The sequence below is a fragment of the Thunnus thynnus genome, chromosome 24, assembly GCF_963924715.1.
Source record: "Thunnus thynnus chromosome 24, fThuThy2.1, whole genome shotgun sequence".
Lineage (NCBI taxonomy): Eukaryota > Metazoa > Chordata > Actinopteri > Scombriformes > Scombridae > Thunnus > Thunnus thynnus.
Window position 1 is genome coordinate 8,484,383 of NC_089540.1, and position 24,340 is coordinate 8,508,722.

At 41.5% G+C, this 24,340-nt stretch overlaps 1 protein-coding gene across 12 annotated transcripts in view; it reads right to left on the reverse strand.

The window, feature by feature from the left end:
* mbnl2 (muscleblind-like splicing regulator 2) overlaps positions 1-17,579 on the reverse strand; it is a 55,839-nt gene extending 38,260 nt beyond the window's left edge. The window contains exons 1-2 of one of the 12 annotated variants that reach the window (XM_067583687.1): positions 17,218-17,579; positions 4,845-5,746 (exon numbers count right to left, since the gene is read on the reverse strand). In XM_067583687.1, coding sequence (XP_067439788.1) covers positions 4,845-5,018 — 174 coding nt within the window. In that variant the 5' untranslated portion in view covers positions 5,019-5,746; positions 17,218-17,579. Of the gene's footprint in view, positions 1-4,844; positions 5,747-12,521; positions 12,707-13,543; positions 13,861-17,217 lie in introns of those variants that run through there. The other 11 variants (XM_067583680.1, XM_067583690.1, XM_067583686.1 and 8 more) reach the window with 11 other exon arrangements.
* Positions 17,580-24,340: the final 6,761 nt, after the last annotated feature.

Consider the following 24,340-nt stretch of genomic DNA (forward strand, 5'->3'; position numbering starts at 1 on the left):
TCTACCAACCAAATGTGAATGCAGCTTTAGTTGGACAGAGATGAAGCACCTTGTCCTATTTTGAGAGATGACAAATGCAGCATTGAGAGACTGTATTTCTAAAGCCCACAGTGTAGAGCAGGGGGGACAAAAAATAATCCCCTAGACATTACACTATAGAAATGCTGAGAGCAGCGCGGTGGAGTCAGGGCGCTGCAAGGTTTACGATCGAGATAGCAGGAGCAAACCAAGCAGGAGTGATTCCTCATCGTCATTTGTCCCATGCAAAGCACACTAACAGAAAATGCAAAACCGGGTATTTCGGTTGCCTTTGCCTTGGCAGGTCATTCCTCTGCTCCAGATGAATGGAACTGGTGCAAATGGTGCAAGGGAGCACTGTTTGGCTGCTCCCAAACGCTGCTCCCACTAGACCCTTCACCATGAGCCTCGGCTCAGTTTTCACACCTATAGTTTGTTTGCTTTCATGCAAATCAGTGGATGAGTTGCTACTTTGTTGCATTTTCCCTTCGGTTTGGTTTCACACTATAAAATTTCATGTGAACCAAAATGTGTCAACAATAGCCATGTGGGAGCTGTCACCCCATTCACTGGTCAGAACTCTTGTGGGGTTGGTGGGGGAAGTAAAAGGAGTTTGTTTTTCTTCAGGGACAGTTATCCAAAATGGACCATTGGCAGAATCAGCATTTCTTCCTAACTGCGGTCATCGTTTGGGCCATATACCAAGCCAAAATCTGCAAGCAGAATGCCACATTTGAACGCACTCCAAGGCAACATCTAGAGAACAAAGTATTGGGTTTTCCATTAATATATTAAACCGTGGCGGGCTGTGACAGTTTAATCCCCCACATATAACCGACACTTGCAACACCGACACACACGTACACACACGCACACACATCCAGTTGTTTTGGTCCGTACCCAAGTACGATTGCTGTGTTCACACCTGCCCAGACGTACCGCACAAAGGGGGAAAACGCTCCAGGGTTTAATTCAACTGAACTAAACAAGGCAGGTGTGAAATCATGCTAAAATGAATAACCCCTTTTAAGAGCTACTTAGCAGAAGATGATTGCTAAGAGTTTGCCAGTCAGAGACATCTGTGATTTATATAATCTCATCTAAAGGAATTTTCTTTTAAATGTTTTGTGGCCCAAACACTCGATGAACCAAAAGGCCAAAAAAGGAAGTCATGAGTGATTATGTGGCATCCCTGGCACAGCATACTTAAAAATCATTTTAGACAAACAATTATTTTGAGAGTACAGGAAGGAGCCACTGTCATCGGATGAGTGTTTTTTACCAACTCAGTGTGAAAACAACAACCAGAACAGTCAAATTCTACACTGAGTTGGCGTGCTTGCCCACCGCTGCCTGACAAGTGCAACAACAGAGTTACACCTCCTACTCCACTCCTCTCCTGAGCCTTACCTTTCACGTGTTTATGAAAAGGACCCTTCTGATCATTGGCCAAGTCATGCCTGGCAGCACACAACCCTGGCATGATAACCCTATCAGATGAGAAGACCCAGGAAGACGATACGGGCGTAATGGGGTGGAAATCAGCCTGCCATGGAGCGAAAACACATTTCCTAATGCATAATAAAGCATTCATTCTCTTAGCTGTCACGAGGAAAGTCTTTGTGAGAGAGGGGGCGAGTTGGGAGTTAAAAGTACAGAGAATCCTGTATTCTCGTTCTGTCACTGGGTTGTATGGTGAAAAGAGGGGGAGAGAAAGAGAGAGTGGCTGCAATTAGAGACAGATCTGTCCATACATTTTACACTTTAGCTGCATTACGCTTTTAGCTGATGGGCTTTCAGACAGCAGCTTACACTGACAGCTGAAAAATTCCTTGATTGACAACATTATAAGCAACCTATAGTAAGCTATAGGAGGGCCACAGCCATGAAGCCCAGATAATAGATGTAACAAATATTTTTCAAGAAAATGAGAAGAATAAAAAAGGAGCCATGCACGAACGATATCTTCAAAAGCCTCTCCCCATCAAGTACCAGCTGGAAGTCATGATGCTTGTATCAAGGTAGACTCTTGTCGTTGGGAGGATATCTTAACAATCCAATGGAAATATCGCTTAGTCACCATTCTAGGCTTCAAGAGAGACAGATTGCTATTAAGCTAACCAGCTATTGCAAGATCTCAAATTTTGGATTGTTAACTAAAACCAAACAAATCTAACAAATTCAAACTAAAACCTCTCTTATATTCTAGCTACGCCAAACTGTCATAATACAGGCAGTAAACTTGTCCAAAGATTATGTCCCTTGGGTTGCACAATCTCACAAATGGACACTTGTGATTGATGTTTTATGTGCTGTTATGTCCAGGAGCCGTGTGCACACTTTACCTTTAAGAGTCTGTGTTGCAAACTAGTCCAGTGGATTTTCCAACAAGGAGCTGATAGAGGAGTGTCAGAACACTTTGTGTCAGACGAGGAAGACAACCCTTTTGTCCACTCTTGTCAAGTATCACTTGACAAGACGCATGGAGTTGGCTGAAAACAATGGAGTGAGCCTACAGCTCACAGCATGGAAGTCTGCAAATATGCTGCCTTGACGCAAGCATCAAGACTGCCAGCCAATATTGGATGGAGGCTTTTGCCTCAGAGAGCATTATAAAGTGAGACACTTAATTCATGTTATCAGAGAGCAGGGGTTACATGGTAAGTAACCTCAAGTTCTTCTGGGTAGTACAGCTGCCTCTGAGTGACGGTAAGTGAGGAAACACACTGTTCCTTCAAACGAACTGCACTCAAAAGCTGTTTAGAAGATGGGACTTGATTTATGTTGTGTGCACACAGCATGCTATTCTTTTATGACATTCTGTTTATTCAAGGTACAGATGATACATAACAGTAATTGCCAGTAGATTGCCACAAAGCAAAGAAACATCATTGATAGTAGTGTAAACGAAAGGCAGCACAACTCTTATATTATTCTTTGTGTTCTATGTTATTAATACTGTAGCACGTTGAGTTTCACTATGAATGACAAGTATGGTACAAATTCAATGCAGTATTATTATTACTGTTATTACAAGTTTGCATGCTTGGGTCATTTTGTTTCCTCAGTCAGGGATGACTGCTAAGGAAAAACAAAATCATGTGATGTGAAGAGGGAATTTCAGGCCTTCCCTTGCATGGTGCAACAACAAATCGATCCCAATTGGAGTCAGCTGTTTGCTCATTAAACCATAACAGTATAACAGCTTGCTAAATCTGGCAGCTGGGAAGGAGTGTCATTCAATGGCTAACTGCAAGCAATAATTCCGCGAGCCTTACCATGAGCTATGTCTTAGCCAAGAAAACAGCTGATAGCCCATAATGTCTTCATCGTGTCAAATAAATAACTGACCTTAAGCAACATGTAATGAAAAGGGCTTTTACACACTTCAAAGATCTTTATAGCTTTCGAGTGCAAAAAAGTGTGGCAAGCTTGCAACCTGTTTCAGGAGATATAGGGCCACAATCCAACGATGTCGCCTGCAAACCACTATTTTTCAATTTAATAACATTTTCAGGTATAGAGAAACATACCACATACTTTTTATTAACAAAAGCTCTTCGCTTCTAGTGAATCTAGTCTGTCTTTTGTCTCAGGCCTCTTACACAACCTTGAAAAATGTGAAATACAGTCTCCTCATACCGCACTGCTGTATATGTGAATGCAGCTACAGTTCATACTTAAAAAAAAAAAAAAAAAAAAAGACAAACTCCTCACAGTTCCAGTGTTCTGCTCTAGTTTCTTTGGCTATTTATCATTGTCACAGCTGCTTTTTTTTTCCTACACAGCTTGAAAATAATGGGTTGCTCTTGGATGCAGTCATCTTATTTGCAGCATGTGGGGGCTTGTGTGAAGCGACCTTGTTATAATTGGGGGGACTTTCAAAGTATCTGGTGTTAAACTAATTTAAGATATTTTACCACTATGAAAAAGCAAAAAGGTTCAACAAGAGTATCAACCATAACAAATGTAACAACAACATAACATCTTACATGAGGGGCGAAAAGATAAACTACAGACCTTTATTAAAGGAATAAATAGTTCAACATGGCTTTAAAGCCTCTAGAATTTCATACCAACCAAATGTTATCAATAATAACCAGTTGACAAAAAAACAGATCACCCACATTCAGAGATTCAATACTTAAACCTCTTCTTAGATCTGTGGGAACCAAACCAAACAAGCTCTGACTGTTTATGTTGTTCGTTGGTTGTGTGTGACAGCTGACATGCAACCAGGAATAGAAGCCCTGAAACAACTTCAGGCGATCAGATGTTCGCCCACAAACGCAGATGATGGACAAGGCATGGTAACATTAGTAGAACTTACCGTATAAAAAAACCTAATGTGCACGCACACATACATACACACACCTGTGGTGACAGTGAACATGACAACAGACCTCTCTGGCCTTTAGCTTCATAGGTCAGGCTGGTCTGCTAACTGCAGCACAGCATGGAGACCTGACACATATGCTAATTTGAGCAGACAACCTACACCCACCGACCATTAGGAACCACAAAGCTGTAACATTTTATGTCAGATGCTATATTGGTACTGCGGAGATGTAATCCAATTATTCATATTTGCTTTACATCATTTGACAGGTCCATGAGGTTGTGTTAAGAGAAATAAAATAACGAGTATAAAACATGATGATTTCTGCAGGTATGTGGGCCAGGTATTCATGACAACAACCTCATGAAAAGATCTAGAAGAGAGAGAATCTTACAATCAATTTGTATCCAATACTCTGGAGAAAAAGAGCAGCATAAGGGAAGAGGACAGAATAAAATTCATAACATCCTTATTAAAAAGTCCTTACCTTTAACGAGTCAAAACAGGCGATAACCCTCCCATTGTCCACCTGGCAGCTTTTGGGCGGGTGGGCAAATTTGCATTCCTCATCACTGCGTGAACAAGTCCCTCTCTGAAACTGCCGGCACACTTCCAGGGTCAGCCATTTTGTGTCACGTATCGAGGCAATGTTTAGAGCCATGTCAGCAGCGCTGGCTGAGGAGCTTGGGTGGAGTTGAGCCACTTGGTTTAAGGAGGAGGCTATCCTCTGAGGAGGTGTTACAGAGTGTTCCAGTAAAAAAAAAAAAAAAAATGAAACTAACAACAACTAAAACTGATGGAACATGTAGCTAACAGTGATCTGCTTCAGGTCAGTGGATGAGATTTATCCTCACGGAAAGGAAAGTGGAGGTAATGGACTGGCAAAGTCTTTGTGACCGGAGCATGGGACTGCACTGCTGTTATTGAGTTTGTCAGTTGAACAGCTAATTGTTCATCAATCAGTAAGTCTCAGTTGCAGACCTCTGACAAGGCAGAGGGGGCATGCTCGGACACAAGCTCTACTGGTTGTACCAATGTCCCCAAAATGTCCTTTGTATGAGTGATGATATCTGTGCGAGGGCTGATGTTGAGGAGCGAAAGCGGTGCTATTTCGAGGTGCTATGGCACAGATTAGGACGACACAAGTGGCTTTCTATTGTTTAAACGTCCTCAGTACCTACTCTTTCTGAGATTTGGCACCTTGGCCAGCAGTGCAGTAGCTCCACCTCTTCACTCGAGGGTTCTTCACACTGAGCACAGGTAAAGACGAACCAAGGGGCTAAGCTATGTCCTGTCACGACTGCAGAAGGAGAAATCTGGAGCTGTCCGAAAACGCCCAAGAATCTTCAAGTAGGGATGTTGTCTCACAAGGCACTTTCTGTCAGTGATCTGAAGTGGAGAAGGAGAGAGAGACAGACAAGAAACAAACAGCATGAGGTTATTTTCAGAGTGAGAAAATGGCTTGCTAAATACAGTGGGCAACGATTTATCTAACAGGCTTCAACAGGCGTTAACAGTGTTTGTGTATGCATGTCAATCTGAATTTGTGTACGTACTGGCCCTGAGGGGTGCTAGCTCTAAAGGGTACATGGCTGATGAACTAGAAAAAAGGCAGTTGTGAGGTTATACAGAAGCCACTTGAGTTTAAGTCCCCCGATCACTGGTGTGTGCCATTGTACGGGGTGACTACAAGCCCACTCGCTCTCCAACATATTGCATACAAAGCGGTGAATGGCAAAAGCCTCTGTGCTATGAGACAGTGGACAAGAGCATAGAGTCAGAGCAGAGATAGAAAAAAGCCCTAGGGTCCAACCCGCCCTGTAGAGCCATGCACGGCGGGATGGTGCAGCCAATAGAAAACCGCGCAGCGCAGCACTATTCCGGGCAGCCGTCCAGCAGCCAGAGAGCGACCGAGACAGATGCATATGCCAGTGCCAGACACGATTATGACGCTGCCCTGTGTCCTGCAATATTCACTGGTCTCCCACTGTCCAAATTAGATACCGGCTCATTGACAGCAGCCTGTCAATTTACATTCATGGGGGGAAATGTGTGTATGTGCACCTTGCCTCATCCTGGAAAGACACTGGTCCCTGTGACTGGCTGTTGTCTAGGGAGAGAGAGAGGGGGGGGACAATTGGTGGAGCAACAATCTGAGGAAGTGACCTTTAGCTTAAGCGTATGAAATCCATTACTAAGCTACTGCGCAGGGAGCTCTTTTCTTGGCACATCTGGAAATGTTTTTCTGCTAACCAGGGGCGGGAAAAGGGGGCTGGGGACACCAGACCGAGGGAGGAGACAGAGAAAGGTTGTAAAAACCTACAGCTCTGGTTAAAAGATTCCCCTCTACAGTTTAAAACATATAAATTCATCTATGAAAAAAAGACAAGACCAAGAATAAACACCACACTTACCCTAACCTCCACTGCAATTAGACTTCAACAAAGACGATGTTTAATACCACGGGAACATTATCTTAAACAACCTCTAAAGGCATATGACAAGCTCTACTTTGTGTTAATGAAGGCAAGTTGAGACTTGTACTCAAACCATCTATGCTACTGTTAAAGGAAGAAGAAATCCCTTTACAAATTCCCTTCATAGACAGAAACCTTTAGACAGTTGTCATACAGTTCTTCAGGTCTTGTCAGATCTGGATTAGGCCCAGTATTCTTGGTTAGGTTAGTTAAACTTGGTCTCTCTAATTGGAGACTTCTGAATTCTGTTTGTAGTTTTGTGCAAAGTGTTGAATATCAAAGGGAGACATTTTAAAAGACCATTAGGATAAGATCATATATCCATATGGTTAAGTGTCCTACAATAAAAAAGAAAATCTTCCAGACTCTGTCTTTTTTTTTTTTTGGCTTGGTTTTCTGGTCACAGAGACAAGTAGTCTTTCCTTAGACAACAAGCAGCAAAAAGATGCTTCCCCTTGAAATCGCCCACCAACCCTACACTGTTCCAAGCCCATGAATCCGGACCATTGTCTAGCTAATCATATTGTCCCACTTTAGTGCTGATCATGTGAAATGAGATGAGAAGCTTCCTCGCCCAATCGTACTGACGCCCAGGCTCCACTCTCCAAGGCAGGATTTAATTTCACACCATCTCCCCAGGGAGAGAGCCAATCGCTGCAGAAGAGATAGTCAGGTAAGAATCATGTCAGATCTGACCTTTAACAATTAATCCCTTCTTATTTTTAGAAGCCATAAGATGTCTGTGATAAAGCTAACCTACTTTGTCAGAATGTGTGAGACACTGCTTGAAGTGGGCCGGTACTCACCGCTACGCAGTATTGGCACGTCTACATTTTACTATTTGGTGAACCGTGACTTTTTCTCGCACATAGGCACTTGGCATGTAGCTTTGGGTTTCCTTTTTTGCTGGATCATCCAGTGAATAGCAGTCAATGAATACTGTTTCGAATGTGACTGCACGACCAATAAAAATAAAACAATTCTTCTTTCTTGTTTACCATATGATGATGTTGATAGGTCAGATTTTTTGAGTGGCAGTGCATTTCGCAAATGCCAGATTGTGAGCGGCTCCTCCTCTTTCACTCAGTGTACAACCTGCACATTGCACAGAGGAACAGAAGCCTACTTTCCGCTAGCTACCTGCTTTTAATATAGTTAAGACAAAAACCATGGCGAAACAAAGCCATTTGCTTAAGTTTGTCACAAAAATATGTCGTGTGGAGCGGGAGGAAGAGACTACTCCTGCGCCAGGTTTCTCCTCTTACAAGTGCCAAGTAACAACATGTACGTGAGCTGCCCCTTTCCCCCGTCAGCAGCAGCAACAAGCTGAACTGTTGAAAGACTCTTTTCAACTGTTAGTCGGATAAAAACTGGCATCAGGGCATCAGTGATGACATACAGACTGAACTCTTTGTCCCTGCTCTCCTTTGAAAGAGAACTGACTGAAGTGTTGGACTATAATGAAATAATTTCATTGTTCAACACCAAGACCAGTAGTCTTCTGCTGTAATCATCAAAAGCAAGCTAATTTACCATTTCAGACTGTGGGAAACTGGTGCATTCAGGCAAGTATAGTTGTAATGGCCTATTTTGGTTAACATACAGTATGCGTTTCAGAACCTATTAGTAGCCTATGATTGGTCTTGGACATGCTAGGCCCACCTGATTTTCTCTGTGCTCGCCCACGCTGTGATTTCTGCCTATGCTACTGGCCAGTACTCTTATCTGCCCTCTCCATATCAGGTTCTGTGGGCGATTCATAATGGCCCTAAAAAATCTGCATTACCTGGGGGGCAATATATGACACTCACCTGTTCCCGCCTGCCTGCTTTTCTCTGTTGGCACACACGAAAGCTAGAGTACATAGTCAATTATTTTTTACTCTAATAATGGTTGTCCCCTTGATTAAATAAATTCATGTAGTGAACATCAACAATATCTACTAATATCTTTTATTCACTGTAGAAATTCAGAATGTAATACTTAATGATTTGCTGATAGCAGCCGCTACACATGCCAACATGTGAATAAGGGGAGTAATGGCACTTATTTTTTTCTACTTCAAGCACTGGTGTGAGGGGACATTAATGCCATTTCTCTGTAAAATTACTTTGCCTCAAATGATGGAGCAAATTGTGCTAAAATGGCTGGTAAACACAGCCATCAGTCATTTTTATTTTTTCAGTTGAACAGTGGAAGTTTACAGCACTCAGTCTTTTATAAAATCGAGTGGGCCGACTGGGTGGGTAAGGGTTGGTTAGGGTCACCTGAAAAGCTCACAAGGGACTCGACAGGTAAAATGCAAACAATGTTTGTCATGAAAGATATTCAAAACAAATGATGAGAACTGAAGATCAAAAGTACCCTCATGTGGGTGACGGTACGATAAAAATCATGCAGGAACCTGACGGCATGTCTGCTCCCATACTGTATTGACTGTATGACTATGTAGTATCCCACGGTAATTTAACTACCGTCCAAACAAATGTTACACAAACAGGCATTGAAACTAGGCTTAAACCAATTCTTTAACTGACTGGCTGATCAACTGATAGAGAAATAATGAGTTATTTTTATGACACATCATATCTTAAAGACAACTTTGGGCTTATGATGATTCAAGTGCTTAACATACAAACAAAAAAATATTAATAGAATAGTCAAAAATTATCACAAGCTGCAGCTCAAGATTTACTAAACAGTAACACTAACCATAGTCAACTGCAATAACTGTAATATTAAGCACACACATGACAGCTGGTTGTTTCAACAAGTATGAACCACAGACATACTGTATGTTGAGAATGTAAACCTTGTTTGTTGTAAGTTATATGTGCATCAACAAACTTTACAGAGATGGAAATGTAATAGTGAGAATGTTGTATTAGCATGTAAGCTGATGCTAGCCTCTTTTTAGCAGAGATGGCTGAGACTTCTTACGCTCTCGAAATAAACCACAGCCCCTGCTGGAAAAGCAAACTGCCAACCCGGGGGGAAAACTGTTACCTCTGTCATATAACAACATCCTATCCGTAGAGCATGAGAAACTCAAGCACATAGTGGAAAAAAAATAGCTTTGGAAAACTCTAGCTGAGGTCAGAGGCAGTACACGCAGTTTGAGTTTAGTCTGGTTTGACGTGTCCTTGGACAGTGTGCCTCTGTCTTGGTTTAGGCTCGTTGAGCTTCTGCTAGTGCATTACACATACAGTACGGTTTATGCTGAGCTTGGCAGTCGCATTTCAAGCACAATGCTACTGATATGAAGTGAGGGAGGGACAGATGGTGGGCAGGTAGGAAGGGACCATCCAGCACCCTATGTTTTGACCTCAGAGATTAGCACTCCTGTGTACCCTCATGGCTGAGTGAAGGACTAGTCTAATAATTTGGATTTGGCAACGCAGAAATATATTCAAGGCTTTCTAATGAAACGTATGCCATGCAATTTAACATTATGTTATTCCAAATCAGTGAGTTTATACCAGATGCATTACAATATCCTGAATGTGGAGATGTTAATGAGGCTGTTCATTTTGCCAAATCATTATTTAATCATGACAGTGTTATCCTTGTTTTCAGCTATACAGGAGCATATTTTCCAAAAACCCCAAAAAGGACAAAACCTGTGTTCAGTATAAGTATATCCTGTTTTGCTCTTGAGTTCCTGCAAGAAGGCTTTGTCCCCTCTGTGTCATCAGTACAAACAGTGGACAGACAGGGTGACCTGATAAAGCAGGGCAGAGATGTGAAGAAAAGCACCACAGTACTAGACTTTATGGATTACTGACGCTTACTAAGGCCAGCTGGCAGGAGCATTATCTTGGTCAGTCTGCTTAATTGAATGAGAGTCAGCGGGACTGGGGCGTCTCGAGTGAAAGTCATTGGCTTGACCTCTGAATACCACGTATGTAACCCATTAGTCTGGTATCTGTGCACTCTGGCTGTGCGGTGCGGTTTATCTCAGCTGCTTGTATTTGTTCAGCAGAGACGATAAGCTACCTGGTTTCCATTGGTCGTAAGCCTTGTGACAACGTTTACTGTGGCACCAGCCAGGTGTTGCCAGCAAAATAAAGTAGACATTACAAATGGCTGTGACAGACAAGCTCATAAGCAGGGTACCTGAGTGGCTGCATTTCCATTTTATACCACTTTATGCTGGCAAACCGCAGCTGTGTGGTCATTTGCATGACCAAGAGGAACAAGTGGTCAATGTTTTTCAAGGCTGTGGAGAGAGGACCTCATTGTAGAGGGGAAATAGGAAAATGTTCAGTTTCCAGTGAGTAATGGAAAATGAGTGAGCCTTATAATACAGGTTTTATCAAAATGTCCTTTATCCCTAGCAAACCCAATTTCAAAAGATGATGGGCAACGGTCAATATTTCGGGGTTCTGGTGTAGCCAGTGGATATCCGGATAACGGATATCCGGGCCAAGACTTCCTCTTCCGTGCGCCAGTCGTGGTTTCACAGTCCGATTAGCAACTTGACACAGTCCAGACAACATTTCAGCTAATCTCTATAAACAGATATATGCATGTGAATGCAGATAATTAAAAAAAAAAAGCTAATAAAAATCTAAGTCGTCATCAGATGATAGTCCGACATTGTATTTCAGCCAATGCATTCTTCCTCTTTTGCTCTCCACATGGACTGTTTACCTGCATGCCAACCAAAGCCCGCTCCAACATGATTGGTCAATACTACTACAATAGGAAACCAGAACGCTTCCGGTACCAAAATCTTGTCCCGCTGCCTACAGATTCTGCATCCATATGCAGATATCTGTTTATAGAGATTATAATAAACCTAACCTAGCTTTCAGGGTGACATCACAAACTTGTTGGCTTGCAAAATGTTCCTTTGCCTCTTCCAGAGCGGATCAGAGCAGGGCTATACCCTGCAGCCTAATTCGTATTTAATACTATAGACGCTATGATGCTTATGAAATTGTCTTTGGCATAAGCTACGGCTCCTTGAGTTCAATATTATCAAATACCATTAGCGATAAGGACGAGTGAGTGAGCTCAGCAGAGGCTATACCAGGACTAAGCTACTGTTCGGAGGTAACACAAGAAGCATTTCACACAGTCAGCAGATAGGTGTGCCCCATATCATAATAGCCTTAGCTAAACCACAGTGACCCGAATGGCCCTGCTCATGATATAGGATTGGGCTTTCCTCTCCTTAGAACAGATGACCTACTCTTTTTTTTCACTATCATCTGCTAATTTTTTTCAAGCACTTCCATGAAAACAGGCAAGAGAGAGTTTCAGCATCTTTGATTGATATCAACCACTGCACTCAGTAAATAGACTTGTTTTCCTGTGCAAGTGTTCTTGTCTGCTCCCTGCTTAGCCACAGGACTCAGGCAAGTCATCAGCTAATTACAGTATAGTTGGCAGCCAGAGGTGAATAGTGCTGTTCAGATAAGCATGATGATTAACAGAATACTTAGGCTTACTTGATGTAAAAGTCTGCATGAAAATTATAGAAGCATGCTTACAACTGCTCTCAGGCATACTAGAACTGTTTTGTAAGTTTCACTGGCACTGAATATATCCTAAAATCAAGGATAGCAAACACTGTGTTAGATTAAAGCTCTTGTACATTACAATATAAAATGAAACACATCAAATTAATGGAAATCTTCAGCACTTGAAAACATGAGAGCTGAATGATTCAGCAAACTCACCCTCGTGTCACAATGCAATCAGACTATGTACCTCTTTCATGCAGAAGAAGATGTCTGAAAACCCCACTGACCACTAAATCCTTTTAATACCATCGCAAGGTACAATTTCCATGGGAGTCAATACGGTGAAAGGGGACTTCTGGCTGACAGGGTCTTGCAGTAAGGACTTGGTGCTTGTCTGAGACTTATCCCATTCTTTTCACAACAGGAAGGGCTGAACTGATGTTCCATTTTAGAAAACACCCACTTCCCCTTGATCCACGGCCAGACGTGTGACACCACCCTGGCCTTTTCCATGCAGGCGATAATGTCCACTGCTTGACTGCACCAGACCCGGCGGCTAGCGAAAAGCTAAATCTAGACAGACAGCAGAAAGCTAGGGACACGTCAACCATGCCCCATCTAACTCAGGAGGTTAATTATGATGTGGGCCTTATTAGAACTGGGAAGTCCCAGCTTATTCGGGCCATCAGCTATTTGTATCGACATACACATAGGGTGTTGAAATATCAAACCCTCTTCTGTACAAACAACCTTTGCCTGTAGATAACAAATTTGCAACAGTTACGAGGAAAAAAAACTTTGTGAAAACTACACAAAGCGAGCAGTGACAGCGCACATGCCGCACAACATGACAAGTTTTTCTCTAGAGAGTGAAAAATATGGAGCCCGTGTGGCAAAAAAAAAAAGAGCTCCTGACATTTGCACTGAGGAAAGGGGCAAGTCAACTGCTGTGATAATGCCTCTCTCTCAGGAGTCGAAACAGAAAGTCCATTACAGCGCTGGAAACTGCAATAAGGGTAGTTACTGCGTGGCTGCACTGCTCCTGTGCATTTATCCCACTCTCTTTCTATTTTTTCCCCCCGTTCTTCCCTCGTCTCATTCTCATGCTCTCGCACAGATAAAACATTCCCTCTCCTCCCTCCCCACCCAGACTGGTATGCAGCACACTGCAGCAAAACTCCTGAAAAAAATTTAAAAAAAAAAAAAAAGAGCCAGCCAATATGACGGTTCTTTCCCACCTCGTTTCACTGGGTCCCGTAGCTCTGCTGTGTGCCTCTGTCTGTCTGCTGTCCCGAACATAGGAGGCACCCGGTGCTTCTGTGACACTGAGCTACAGTACAGCTCCCTTCAGCCTCAGCAACTGGAGTTAATGACCATGTGAACTGTTGTCATTCCTCGCGAGCTGCCGAGTGCTGCAGCCGGAGGTCCATGCCTAGACAGGGATTTTCTCTCGATGTCTCTCTCTCTCTCTCTCTCTCTCTCTCTCTCTCTCTCTCTCTCGCTCTCTCTCTCTCAGCCGCGGAGCAAGCGAGTGAGGCAGGCAGGCAGGCAAGCAGGAAGCAGAAGAGTGTCCACTCCAACTATCTGGCTGAAACACTTCCAGCCACCCCCCCCCCACACCACAACCACCCCCCACCCCCCACACCCCTAAAGCCAGCCCCTTCCTGCCCACTAGCCTGTGGCAAGGCCCTGCCCCTTAACAGCTCCAGCCAATAGAAGAACAGCTACTCCGTATCACAGCTTTCTGTATCTCCCTATTGGAACAGAGTACACTAAGTGATGGGGTGAAAACTGCGCTTACAGTAACAACCTATGAATGCTGATCTTTAAAGGTATTTCCCCCAATTTCATGCCCTGCTAAACTAGCTATCACATTATTCATTTTTTGTCCATTATTCTCCCGGGGAACTTTATTATATTCAAATTTGAATCAGTTTTCCCTCTAATAGAAAGTAGCTCAAGAATATGAACTCCAGATTTCTCGTACAAAATTACCACTAAGAAAGTAATAATCACAGCGTTGCTGCAGTCTCATAATGATGATCAGCTCTGTCCTTGTCTATGTTCTATGATTACATTTAACACCATCCCCCCAGGAAACAACAGCACTGCCCCTCCTCCCCCCTCCCAACTCTCCTCCACCTACCCTCAGCATCCCTCCTCTAAACTCCTCTCCTCCCTCTCCTCCTCCTCTTTTACACATCTCTTCTCCTCCCCTCACCTGTATGTTGTCTCAATTCCTCTAATCTCTCAAGCTCTATTTCAGTCTAATTCCTTAGTTTACTGGCCTGGAAAATTGCACAGTAGTGAACATTTCTGTTATTGTTATTGCATCAGAATGTGCTTAGGAAAAAAATGACTGGCGCTGGCTGGGGTTGGAAAGTCTCGGTCTGTCTCCACCACCGCCCCCCACCCCCCCATCCTGCTCCCCTCCACCCAGTTGATGACATGCTGGTTGGCATCATATGAGCCGTGAAGCCGGAGCGTCACAGAACTGATGAGTCAGAGATCCAGCTTCATGACTTTTCGATCCAGATTCAATAGAACAGCTGTACCGTCTGTCTCTCTGGCTCTCCCTGTGTCTGTCTCTCTCTCTCTCTCTCTCTCTCTCTCTCTGCCTCTGTCTCATACAAAGTCACAAACAAAGGCTGTGAATGACGCGGCAGCCTGGGTGTTTCGTTAATATCAATGAGGCTAAACATGCTTTACAGTTCCGTGATGAACAAACCTGTTAACTGTCTGACAACGCTTTGATAACTGTATATAATCTGATGTTCCACAGGCAATAGATTTGTCAAAGGGTTTTGGGGGAGATGGGGGTTGGGTGGATTAATCTCTCTAGCATGAAAATTTGTCTACCTCAGCAAATGACACTGTATACTGATGTCATCTTAGGCACTGGGGCACCTGTAGGGAAATAACACAGACTAGCGCTTTGCCATTATATGAAGCTTGAACAGGGAGGAGGGGTATACCAGCCTCTGTCAAAAGCAAAAGTGTCACCTGACACCTTCAGTGAATGTAGCCTCGCGGCGCTATATCATGTACACAGAAGTGGCAGATTAAAGGGAAAGGAATGCTCGCAGATGGCAACAACTGAAACTTGACTGGTATGATGAGAAAAAAAAACAACTTGATATGTTATTGTTCATACAGAACAATAGCTGGTAATAGATGATGCTCAAGCTTATCAGTCTCTCATTTGGCTGCAACCAACTTCTCAATAACCACATTACGGATTGAATAACTGTCAATAACTGTATAACAAGCCCTGCTTGTAGCTAATTTCCACCGGCAGACCTCAGATAGCCTACCTCCTAAATAGATTTGTCCGACAGGAAAACAAACAAAAGCCTGGCAGACAAACAAGCTGAGCCACTTCCTTCCCACATGGTATCCCCTCCCCTCTTATTATCCCTGTCCTGTTTGACCCCAAACAGCTTGGCTCGCACACAACCAGATTTAGGATTTCTGTGGCCCACAGTGGCTTCATTTCCAAATACAAAAGAAGTATTTTGAAACAATAGCTAATTACAGCAAATGAAGATTGATGAGTTTGAAAATACTCCCCAAGCACAGAGCACTATGTATTCTGTGTTATCACTACTGGATAGCTGAACATGACAGGGAGAAAAAAACAGGGCTTAGAAATAGGGCACCAAAGACAGATCAATGAAAAGGCAGCTGTCTTTTTCTATTATTAGCCGTAATCAAATATCAAGCGGCAGAGAGTTGTGCTTCCTTCCGCTTGAAAGCCATTCTGGTAAATATGTCACACACTTAGTCCACATGATGATTGAGAAACAAATGCCTAATAGATGCACAGGCAACTGGTCAACCAGGGTGTTTTGGAGCAAGTTCAAGGCTGTGCATTGAGACTGTGTTCAAAAGCAGAGATCAAAAAGAATCAAAATCAACCAGGAAATACTGGATTCAAATGCCACTTTGACTCCACATAACATAATTTTTCATACTTCTGATGACAAAAAGCCAATTTCCTAACAATCATTGTGCAGTGTGGATTGCTGTTTCTTACTCACTTGTACCGTTACTTTAATAGAATGAATGAAAACAATATATTCCATACAAATGGCAAGCCAAGGTCCACTTTGTGTTGTTATACTGATTAGCTTGCCTTGTCTCACTGTGCTTACATTGTTACAGCCCTGTTCTGAGATGTCAATTTGCATTTTCAGGAAGACCAATTACTGTGTATGACCTCGCAGTTAGCCTGATCAAAACTTATTAACCTTACCCAGGTGTAAAAAGATCTTGCTCAGTCAACCTGCAGTAAATTAAAATGTGCCTCCACTTACGTCTCATTAGAGCTGGTTTATTTTTCGTTGTACACAGCAATTAAAACTAACAATCCATTAGTCAAGATGACACTGCATTCATTGTGCATATACATTTCCATTTGAAAGTAATAACATGCAATAGTTCACTGTAACCTGGATATATGCAGGAGCTTGTGACAATGATGCAACGCCATTGCTTACATGATGACACTATTTGTCTTATGGTGTCAATAATAAATCAGTTATTATCAAACCTATCCCCGACTGATTTCATCAAGTCTTTAACTGCTTCACAAATAACAAACAGTATGTGCCAAGAAGAATTACACTGATCAGTGCAGGAGAGACACAGAGATAATGTATGCTGATTTCATCTTTGTTTCTATGGAGCAGCTTTCACTTGTTTTCATTAGCTCACTGGGCAGTGATTAGTGGCTAGCATAGCCATCCAGCCATGAGCTCATAATGTTCATGACACTGGAGTAGCATCATTAGGAATATTTTTAGCCACATCTACTGTCCAAAGAGCCGCTATATCTCCCATAATGCCACATGTTTAAATATATGCCAAAGCCAAAGAGTGCTAGCTGCTAAGCTAACTACCTGCAGCTTACCTGATGACGAACCTGTCACATCCAGCTGCACTTCAGCCGCCGCCGCCGCTTCTCCAGAGCGCTATTTCGGTTGGACCCACGGCTCGGAAATGGACGGCAAGAAATGGTCTTCGACTGAGACTTCTCACTAATTCTTTTCAGCAGCAAACTTTTTCTCGCTTTCGAAATATATTTCAGTGAAGGGTTGGAGTAAGCTATCACTCGCTACACGCTAGCTCGCTAACTACTTTTAAGGCTAGGGTAGGAAGCAACAAGCGATTTTGACAGTTCGAGGAAATGTTTCATGAGCTTCGCCAGGGGGTTCATATTAAGGTCAAAACATTAATAACGCGTTCATTATCAACTATGCGAGCCATAATAAGATGCAATTTAAAGCTAAATAATTTTGTATTATATTATGTTGATACAAGTCGTTCCGTGTAAACACGAACATCCACCTCTATTCTATAACTACCACTATTCTCACCCTACAGTAAATTTGGTACAGTCCAGAGGAACCAAGAGTAAAGGGAGGGGGGGCGCTTGTTACCTAGGAAACAACAGTGAATCTCCCAGAGGGAAAAGATGTGGTCACTGATTTATGAATCAGTGACTGTCTGTCTGTCAAAGTAGCCAGCAACAGACAAGATGAAAACATTAAAGCCATTTGACAAAAACTATTGCCATTTATCAGTGAGCTACTGTATAAATCCCCTAAAGTTATAGCACTTTTAATGGGCTACAATACAGTAAGCCAAAAGATAGATAATGAATTTTTATATATATAGCTATATTAATGTAATGGTGTTGATACCAGAGTGATTTAATTGATTTGGCTTAAATATATATATATAGATGTATTTTGTATATATGTGTGATGAACTGTAACTGCTGTCTGTACAATAACTTTCTATAGGGTTTAAATTCACTGACTCTCTTTTTATATAGGCTATATATTTTTTAAATATATATATTTTAACGTTTCTATTGCTTTTATATTTTGTTATTATCTTTTATATGTCTTTTTGTGTATATTTATTTTCTGTTTGTACAGTAATGGAGCCTCTAAGACAAAGTATTTCACACACAAACTTTTATAACCGGAGTGACAATAAACATCTTGAAATCTTGAATCTTGAATATATATACACACACACACATATATAAAAATATGTGTGATGACTTTGTTATTATTATGTTATTATTTCAAGCCTGTCAAAAAAAATCAAACTAAAGACATTTAGTTTGACTGCTCAACATATCATCACCTCTTGATGCTTTGCAGAGGAGCATGCACATCCCCAGCATTTTGCAGCCTAATTGCATACAGCTGGCTGGATTTAGCAGTCTGTGACACACAGAGACCCGTTGTCAGCAAGGAGCGCAAAGAGTCAACAAGAAGCAAGTCACAAATATCCCCGGAATGAGCAGAGAGGCACAAATTTAGCCCTACTGACTGCTGCCCACGCCATGTGCTGCCTATTGAGCATATGAACAATGAACATAGCCATCACAGACTCTGCAGGCTCTGTCAGGGCCAAGGCCTGCTTCATCACAGTTTGTCAGGACACAGGCCTTTGGCAGTGTCAAGGATGAAGACGTTATTAGTTGGCAAGATGTTAACTGTAATATTTCACCGAGCACAACAGTTGTTTGACGCACAGGAATTTATGGGCTCCACTTAAAATTTATCATGCTGAAATTCAAAGATGGAGAATAAATCTGTGGTCAGGCTGCTGATGGTAACTGCTGACATAGACAGTCAGACTTGTCATAGCATTATTCACCATGTGACATTTGGCAGCCATCACACTGGTGTCAACGTAAAAGTTCATTACTAAGCATGATCTCAGGCAGACCAGCAGTAAACGAACTTTGAGAATATGAAAAGAACTCAGAATTTTTTTTTCTCCTGAAATGCAGGTGTTATCTCAGCCTGCTCATGTTCTTTTCAGCATTTAATTAAAAAAGTCAGAGCAATTACTCATTTTTTTATCTGTCCATATGGCATGTGAGTTTTTGATCTGAATCTGGCAAGTGGAAAGGTAAAACACGACTCATCCGAAGCAGCACCACTATGGCGAAAAAACAGTATTTTCAAGACATAAGTGATTATTAAAAACTGCTCACATAGGTCAAGCTCATCCCCCAAGGCTTAACGTATTGATCTCAATGCAGAGGAGGCATTTGTAAAAACGCTGCTGCTGGCATACTTCTCTAAAAGTCCCTGAACGCCCACACACTTACACACAAACACACAAGCAAACACTGGACTCACACTCAAAAAAAAAAAAAAACATAAGACAAGGTGCAATAGCAATTTTAACAAGAAATTTTCTTTATTTGACTTGACTAAAATGAAATTTAAGGCGTAGAGTTGAAATATTTGCCATTTTTCATTTAGTCTGTCATGACTATGATTTTGAGTATGAACAACATAGTTATTTTGGGTATAATTTTTAAAAAAAGATCCCTCTTCTTGTGCAAAGTCAACATTACTAAGTGACTAGTCACTAGATTCATTATAAGTCTTAAAACAAGCTGATTTGCATATGAAACAAAGAGTTATTACTTGTTTAGAAAATGTAGAAGGCCTATGATTGGTACTAGATACTAGAAACACACATACACAGGCGAGCAAGAAATGTATTTCAAACATACACACATGAGAGCAAAGACAAACGAACTAAAGCAGATGTCTCTGTGTGTGTGTTGCGCTCATTAATGGGTTCTGACTCTACATTTGTTGCAGTAGCAGTCTGTAAAGTGGACCCCGGGATCAACTGTGGGGGCGTCAGGCAGAAAAACAACCGCTGTATCCACCGCAGTTACTTTCTCTCAAACACAGAATGAAGAGATCACAGTAGGAAACAGTTTGCCCCCGCAGACAGAAGACAGTAAACAGACACTCAGACAGGCAAATATATGAACACACACACACATACACACACAATAGGGCCATAACTTTGACTCTGAGGTCCCTCTGCATACACACATGTACACCCACACATGACTACACACAGTGGGCAAAGCTTTCACGTCAAGGACAGTATTGATCTTGGAAATCTCTGTACACTAAATGAGAACACACCTGATTATGAAAGCTTTTAACCCAAATGCTTAATGCAGCGCAGGTTTAATGGAAAGAGCTTACAGCTAACACAAAGCTCAGTAGAGAGGGGGAGATTGTGTGTGTATGCGTGTGTGTGTGTGCACTTTCACGTTAGTATAGTCAATTTGATTGATTGTAGGGAGATCACCTGGGTATTTTACTCCCCTTATGACTTTGATGAACATTTTACTAATCACAAGGCCTGAGTAATGATGGACTGAAGATGGTCCCGCTGTCATTAAACAAACTGATCCCCATGCGTTGCTCACTGCAGCAGCGAGCTTATTCAAAACGCTGAGAGGATCCATTTTGAGGCAGACTCATTTGTCCACTGAGAAAAGACTAGTTATGCATCACCATAAATCATCTACTGCAGCTATTTGTTCACGTTGTGCCATCCGTTCCTCCTGGATCCATCTAAGCATACAGGAAGATATTGTACTGAATCATCTATGAGAGTCAAATAAAAAAAAACGGGAACATTTGACTCACTGCTCTTTTTAATAACTTGTCTGTTGTTAAGTACTGTATAAGAATTCTTTTTTTTCCAATAAACAGTCAATCTGGTTTTTTTAGCTGAGCTGTAAAAGTAGCAAAAATACTCTGCAACCAGTTGACGCCCTGTATTCCAAATTGTACTAGAGTAAAACTACATGAATATTATATAATCGTCTCTATGACAATGAGTAAACGTCATCCTCTGATGAAAACTGAGAGATTTGTACTGTACTGTGTTCACCAGCTTGTCACTAACTTTGTCTGTGTGTTGTTTAGTGCTCAGCATGTGGGGTTTATCAGAGATTTTCACAAAAACAGCTGACTGCTGCTGCTGGAAACCAGGTCGAAACAGCAAAGCTGCAAAAACCAAAACAAGGAGCTGAAAGATGCTAAAAGGCTCCATAGAGTTCATCACTATAAGTGACTCCTTTTATGTTATATTCAATTGATTCACTGTTATATACAGTTTGATTCATGCAGCTTTAAGTACAGAAAATGCTCTTTCCGCTTTAAGAATAATTTTCTGAATTAACTGAACAAACAGCGGCTCATAAAAAACTTCAACTCTGACATTTAGATCCATGAAATATACTGAAGATAGATGCTCCATTAGTGTGAGCTTATTACCAAAATGCAGTGGGTAGATTTTGAGAGAAACATGTATTACTCAGTGTCTCAAAAATATGACTTCCACTCTGTAAAAGCAGGCTTTTATTGACCTAGAACCAATGTGTTAGTGTGTCATGATATACTTTTAATACTGTGCTATTAATCCTTTAGCGGGAGTTGTTTTCACTGCTTTTTCAAATAGGCATCTCTCCATTAAACTCAATAGACAAATGAGAGAAATTTAAGATAATAGCCTCTTAAATGACTTCATCATTATTCAGCCCGACATCATTTTCTTTTTACTACAACTGTATTATGTTTTAAGTATTTCTTAATTGTAAGATCTCATCCCACAGCAGAGTAAATCCATTACTAAATTGTGGCATTTCATAAAAGAAAGCAGACTGGCAGTAATTGTGAGAGATGAAAATCTTAGAAATGTCAGGAGAAATGGCATATTACCATGACAACACAGCTATTGTCTTGTCAAGGTTGCGGTGCGTGGAGTTCAACCAATCGAGACCCTGATTGTTGTTCTCCATCAGGAATAATTGCAATAAATCTTCTATTTTCTTCGAGCCATTATTCACCACTAAAATCGAATTGACTTGTTCCCTGAAATTACATGACACACACAAAAAAATCAATGTGGCGTCATCAGCTACCACTACAGTCCAAAGTGCTTCCAAATACAGTAAAGGAATTTTTATTATTCATGAGCTGCAGGTTCACGCGAGGCCAGCGGCTCGGCCCAGACTCCTTAATGGCTGAACCGCCCTTCATCACGGCCGAACCCGCCCTGTGATCCTGACTTGGCAGTCACTTAGCCCAAAGGATTTAGACTCCTTTGAAATATTCAATAATGCATTAAGGATCAGAGAGAAGTCAGCTAATTATGTTCACACACACAGTCTCTCTCTCTCTATTTCTGTTTCTCTCTTACACACACAAACACTCATAAACACAGAGTGAAGATGGAGGTAGTAATTAAGTATTTTGCACTCTGACAAGCTGTAATGATGTTGGGATTTTTGTGAATGAAAAATGGATGCCAGTGATGACATGCTATTTGTATGTTTCTGTATTCCAGTGTCTGTCTTTAACAGAGCTGCTGGATGCATCAGTAAGAAAAAAATAATGTTTCTGTGTATGTGTTTCCCTCGCTGTAAGAGACAATAATAACCTCATCTGGAGGCCACCCATCAGCTTGAAATATTGATGCTTCTGCTGCAAGGCTGCTGGCTGCCGCAGCAGGTTACAAGGACACTTCCAATGCCTCATAGAGGAGCAGGCAACCCTCTACATTAGCAAGGAGGTGCTGACCTCCTAGACTGTAACAAACCATAGACGTCCCTCGTCTGTCTAGGCCTGACCCTGGTTCCATCTGTCTGTCTGGTTCTGGGATTTTTCCATTTTCATAAAAACATCTGAGGTTTTAGATGGACTTTTTTTTTTTTTTTTTTCAAATATCAATCTGTTTATTTTCAGGCTAGTGGTGTGTCCTATGGATTTGGGTGTGGCCTCTAATGGGAAGTCTCCAAAACAAAGCAAAGGACAGTATTAAAATAAATCGATTTTCAAAAAAAGGTCAAACAGAAATAAAAACCTACAGACACACAACAGCATTTAAGTTACATCTTGCACACTTAACTTATATCCAGATATGTGATGTGAAAAAGTGTATTCTAACTGAAGTCAACACAGCACAACTGCACCAGATCCTGATTTTCAGTACTGTAATGAACTGAAAGGCCGACTGGAACGTCTCTATTCCTAATTCGCTACATTTAAACACACATAACTGGTTTCTAACTGGCAAAAGGCACATCGAAGGAACCACAAATGGTCTTATCCTGCGCTTTACTACATTTTAAAGCAAGATAATGAAGTAAGGATTTTGAAAATGATCAGTGAGCTTAAATTTTGCCTCTTTTTCAGTGATGTCTGGCCTGGAAAGCAGCTTACTGAAGACATCCTATGATAACATATCAAAAACAATCCAGTGATTATGTGAGCTGAGAAAAGGAAGCTCACACACACACACACACACACACACACACACACTCCACTCATATTTACTGACACTCGCATCTTCTCGCTTTGTTTTCTGCACTCCATCCTGCTCTGTGGATCAAACAGGCATTTAAACATTCATTCTGCTGCTAAATGAATGGTGCACGCCATATTTTCTCTGTAATTATCGATTTCTAAGTGGCCTTCCAAGCATCATCAGTCAGAGCCTCCTTCAAGTACGGCAATTATTATATTACAGTAACCATGGTGATTTATTTGCTGTGTGATTTGCAGTGGAAATGTATTTATGGATGAGAGTGGGTGGAGGATCAGCGAGTGTGTGTGTGTGTGTCTGTGTGAGTGTGTTTTTGTGCACGAGAAGTGTGCCAGGGGCTAAATCAATTAAATACCTTGCCAGCACATCCTTGCACATACGTACACACACACACACAAACGCCTTGACCTCTAAGCTATAGATAAAGATCTGAGCATAATCCAGATAAGACAGCTGAAGTAGTCATATATGGCCTGCCTACACTGAATATACAATATGCTCTAAGATAATTATGTGATTGCTATTTGTACATGTTCGATTGAGAAGTAAAGGTTAAGTTGATTCTTTCTTCCAATAAAAGCATCTGTGTTTACTTAAATAAATTGCAAAGATTCAGATGTAGATAAACAGAAATATATTAAAATTCACTGGCTTCATTATTCTTCTAAATTATATTATTTCCATACCAGATGTACAAAAGCTGTCATCCACTGAAGTTCTTGAACTCCAATAATGGGTTGATTGCTCCATCTAGTGGATATGGATGGTACAGAAATATGCATTTGTAAGTCTCATTTCCAACCAAAGCACACACATGAAAAGAAAACAGTTTTGTCGTTGAAGTTTTGAGAATACAT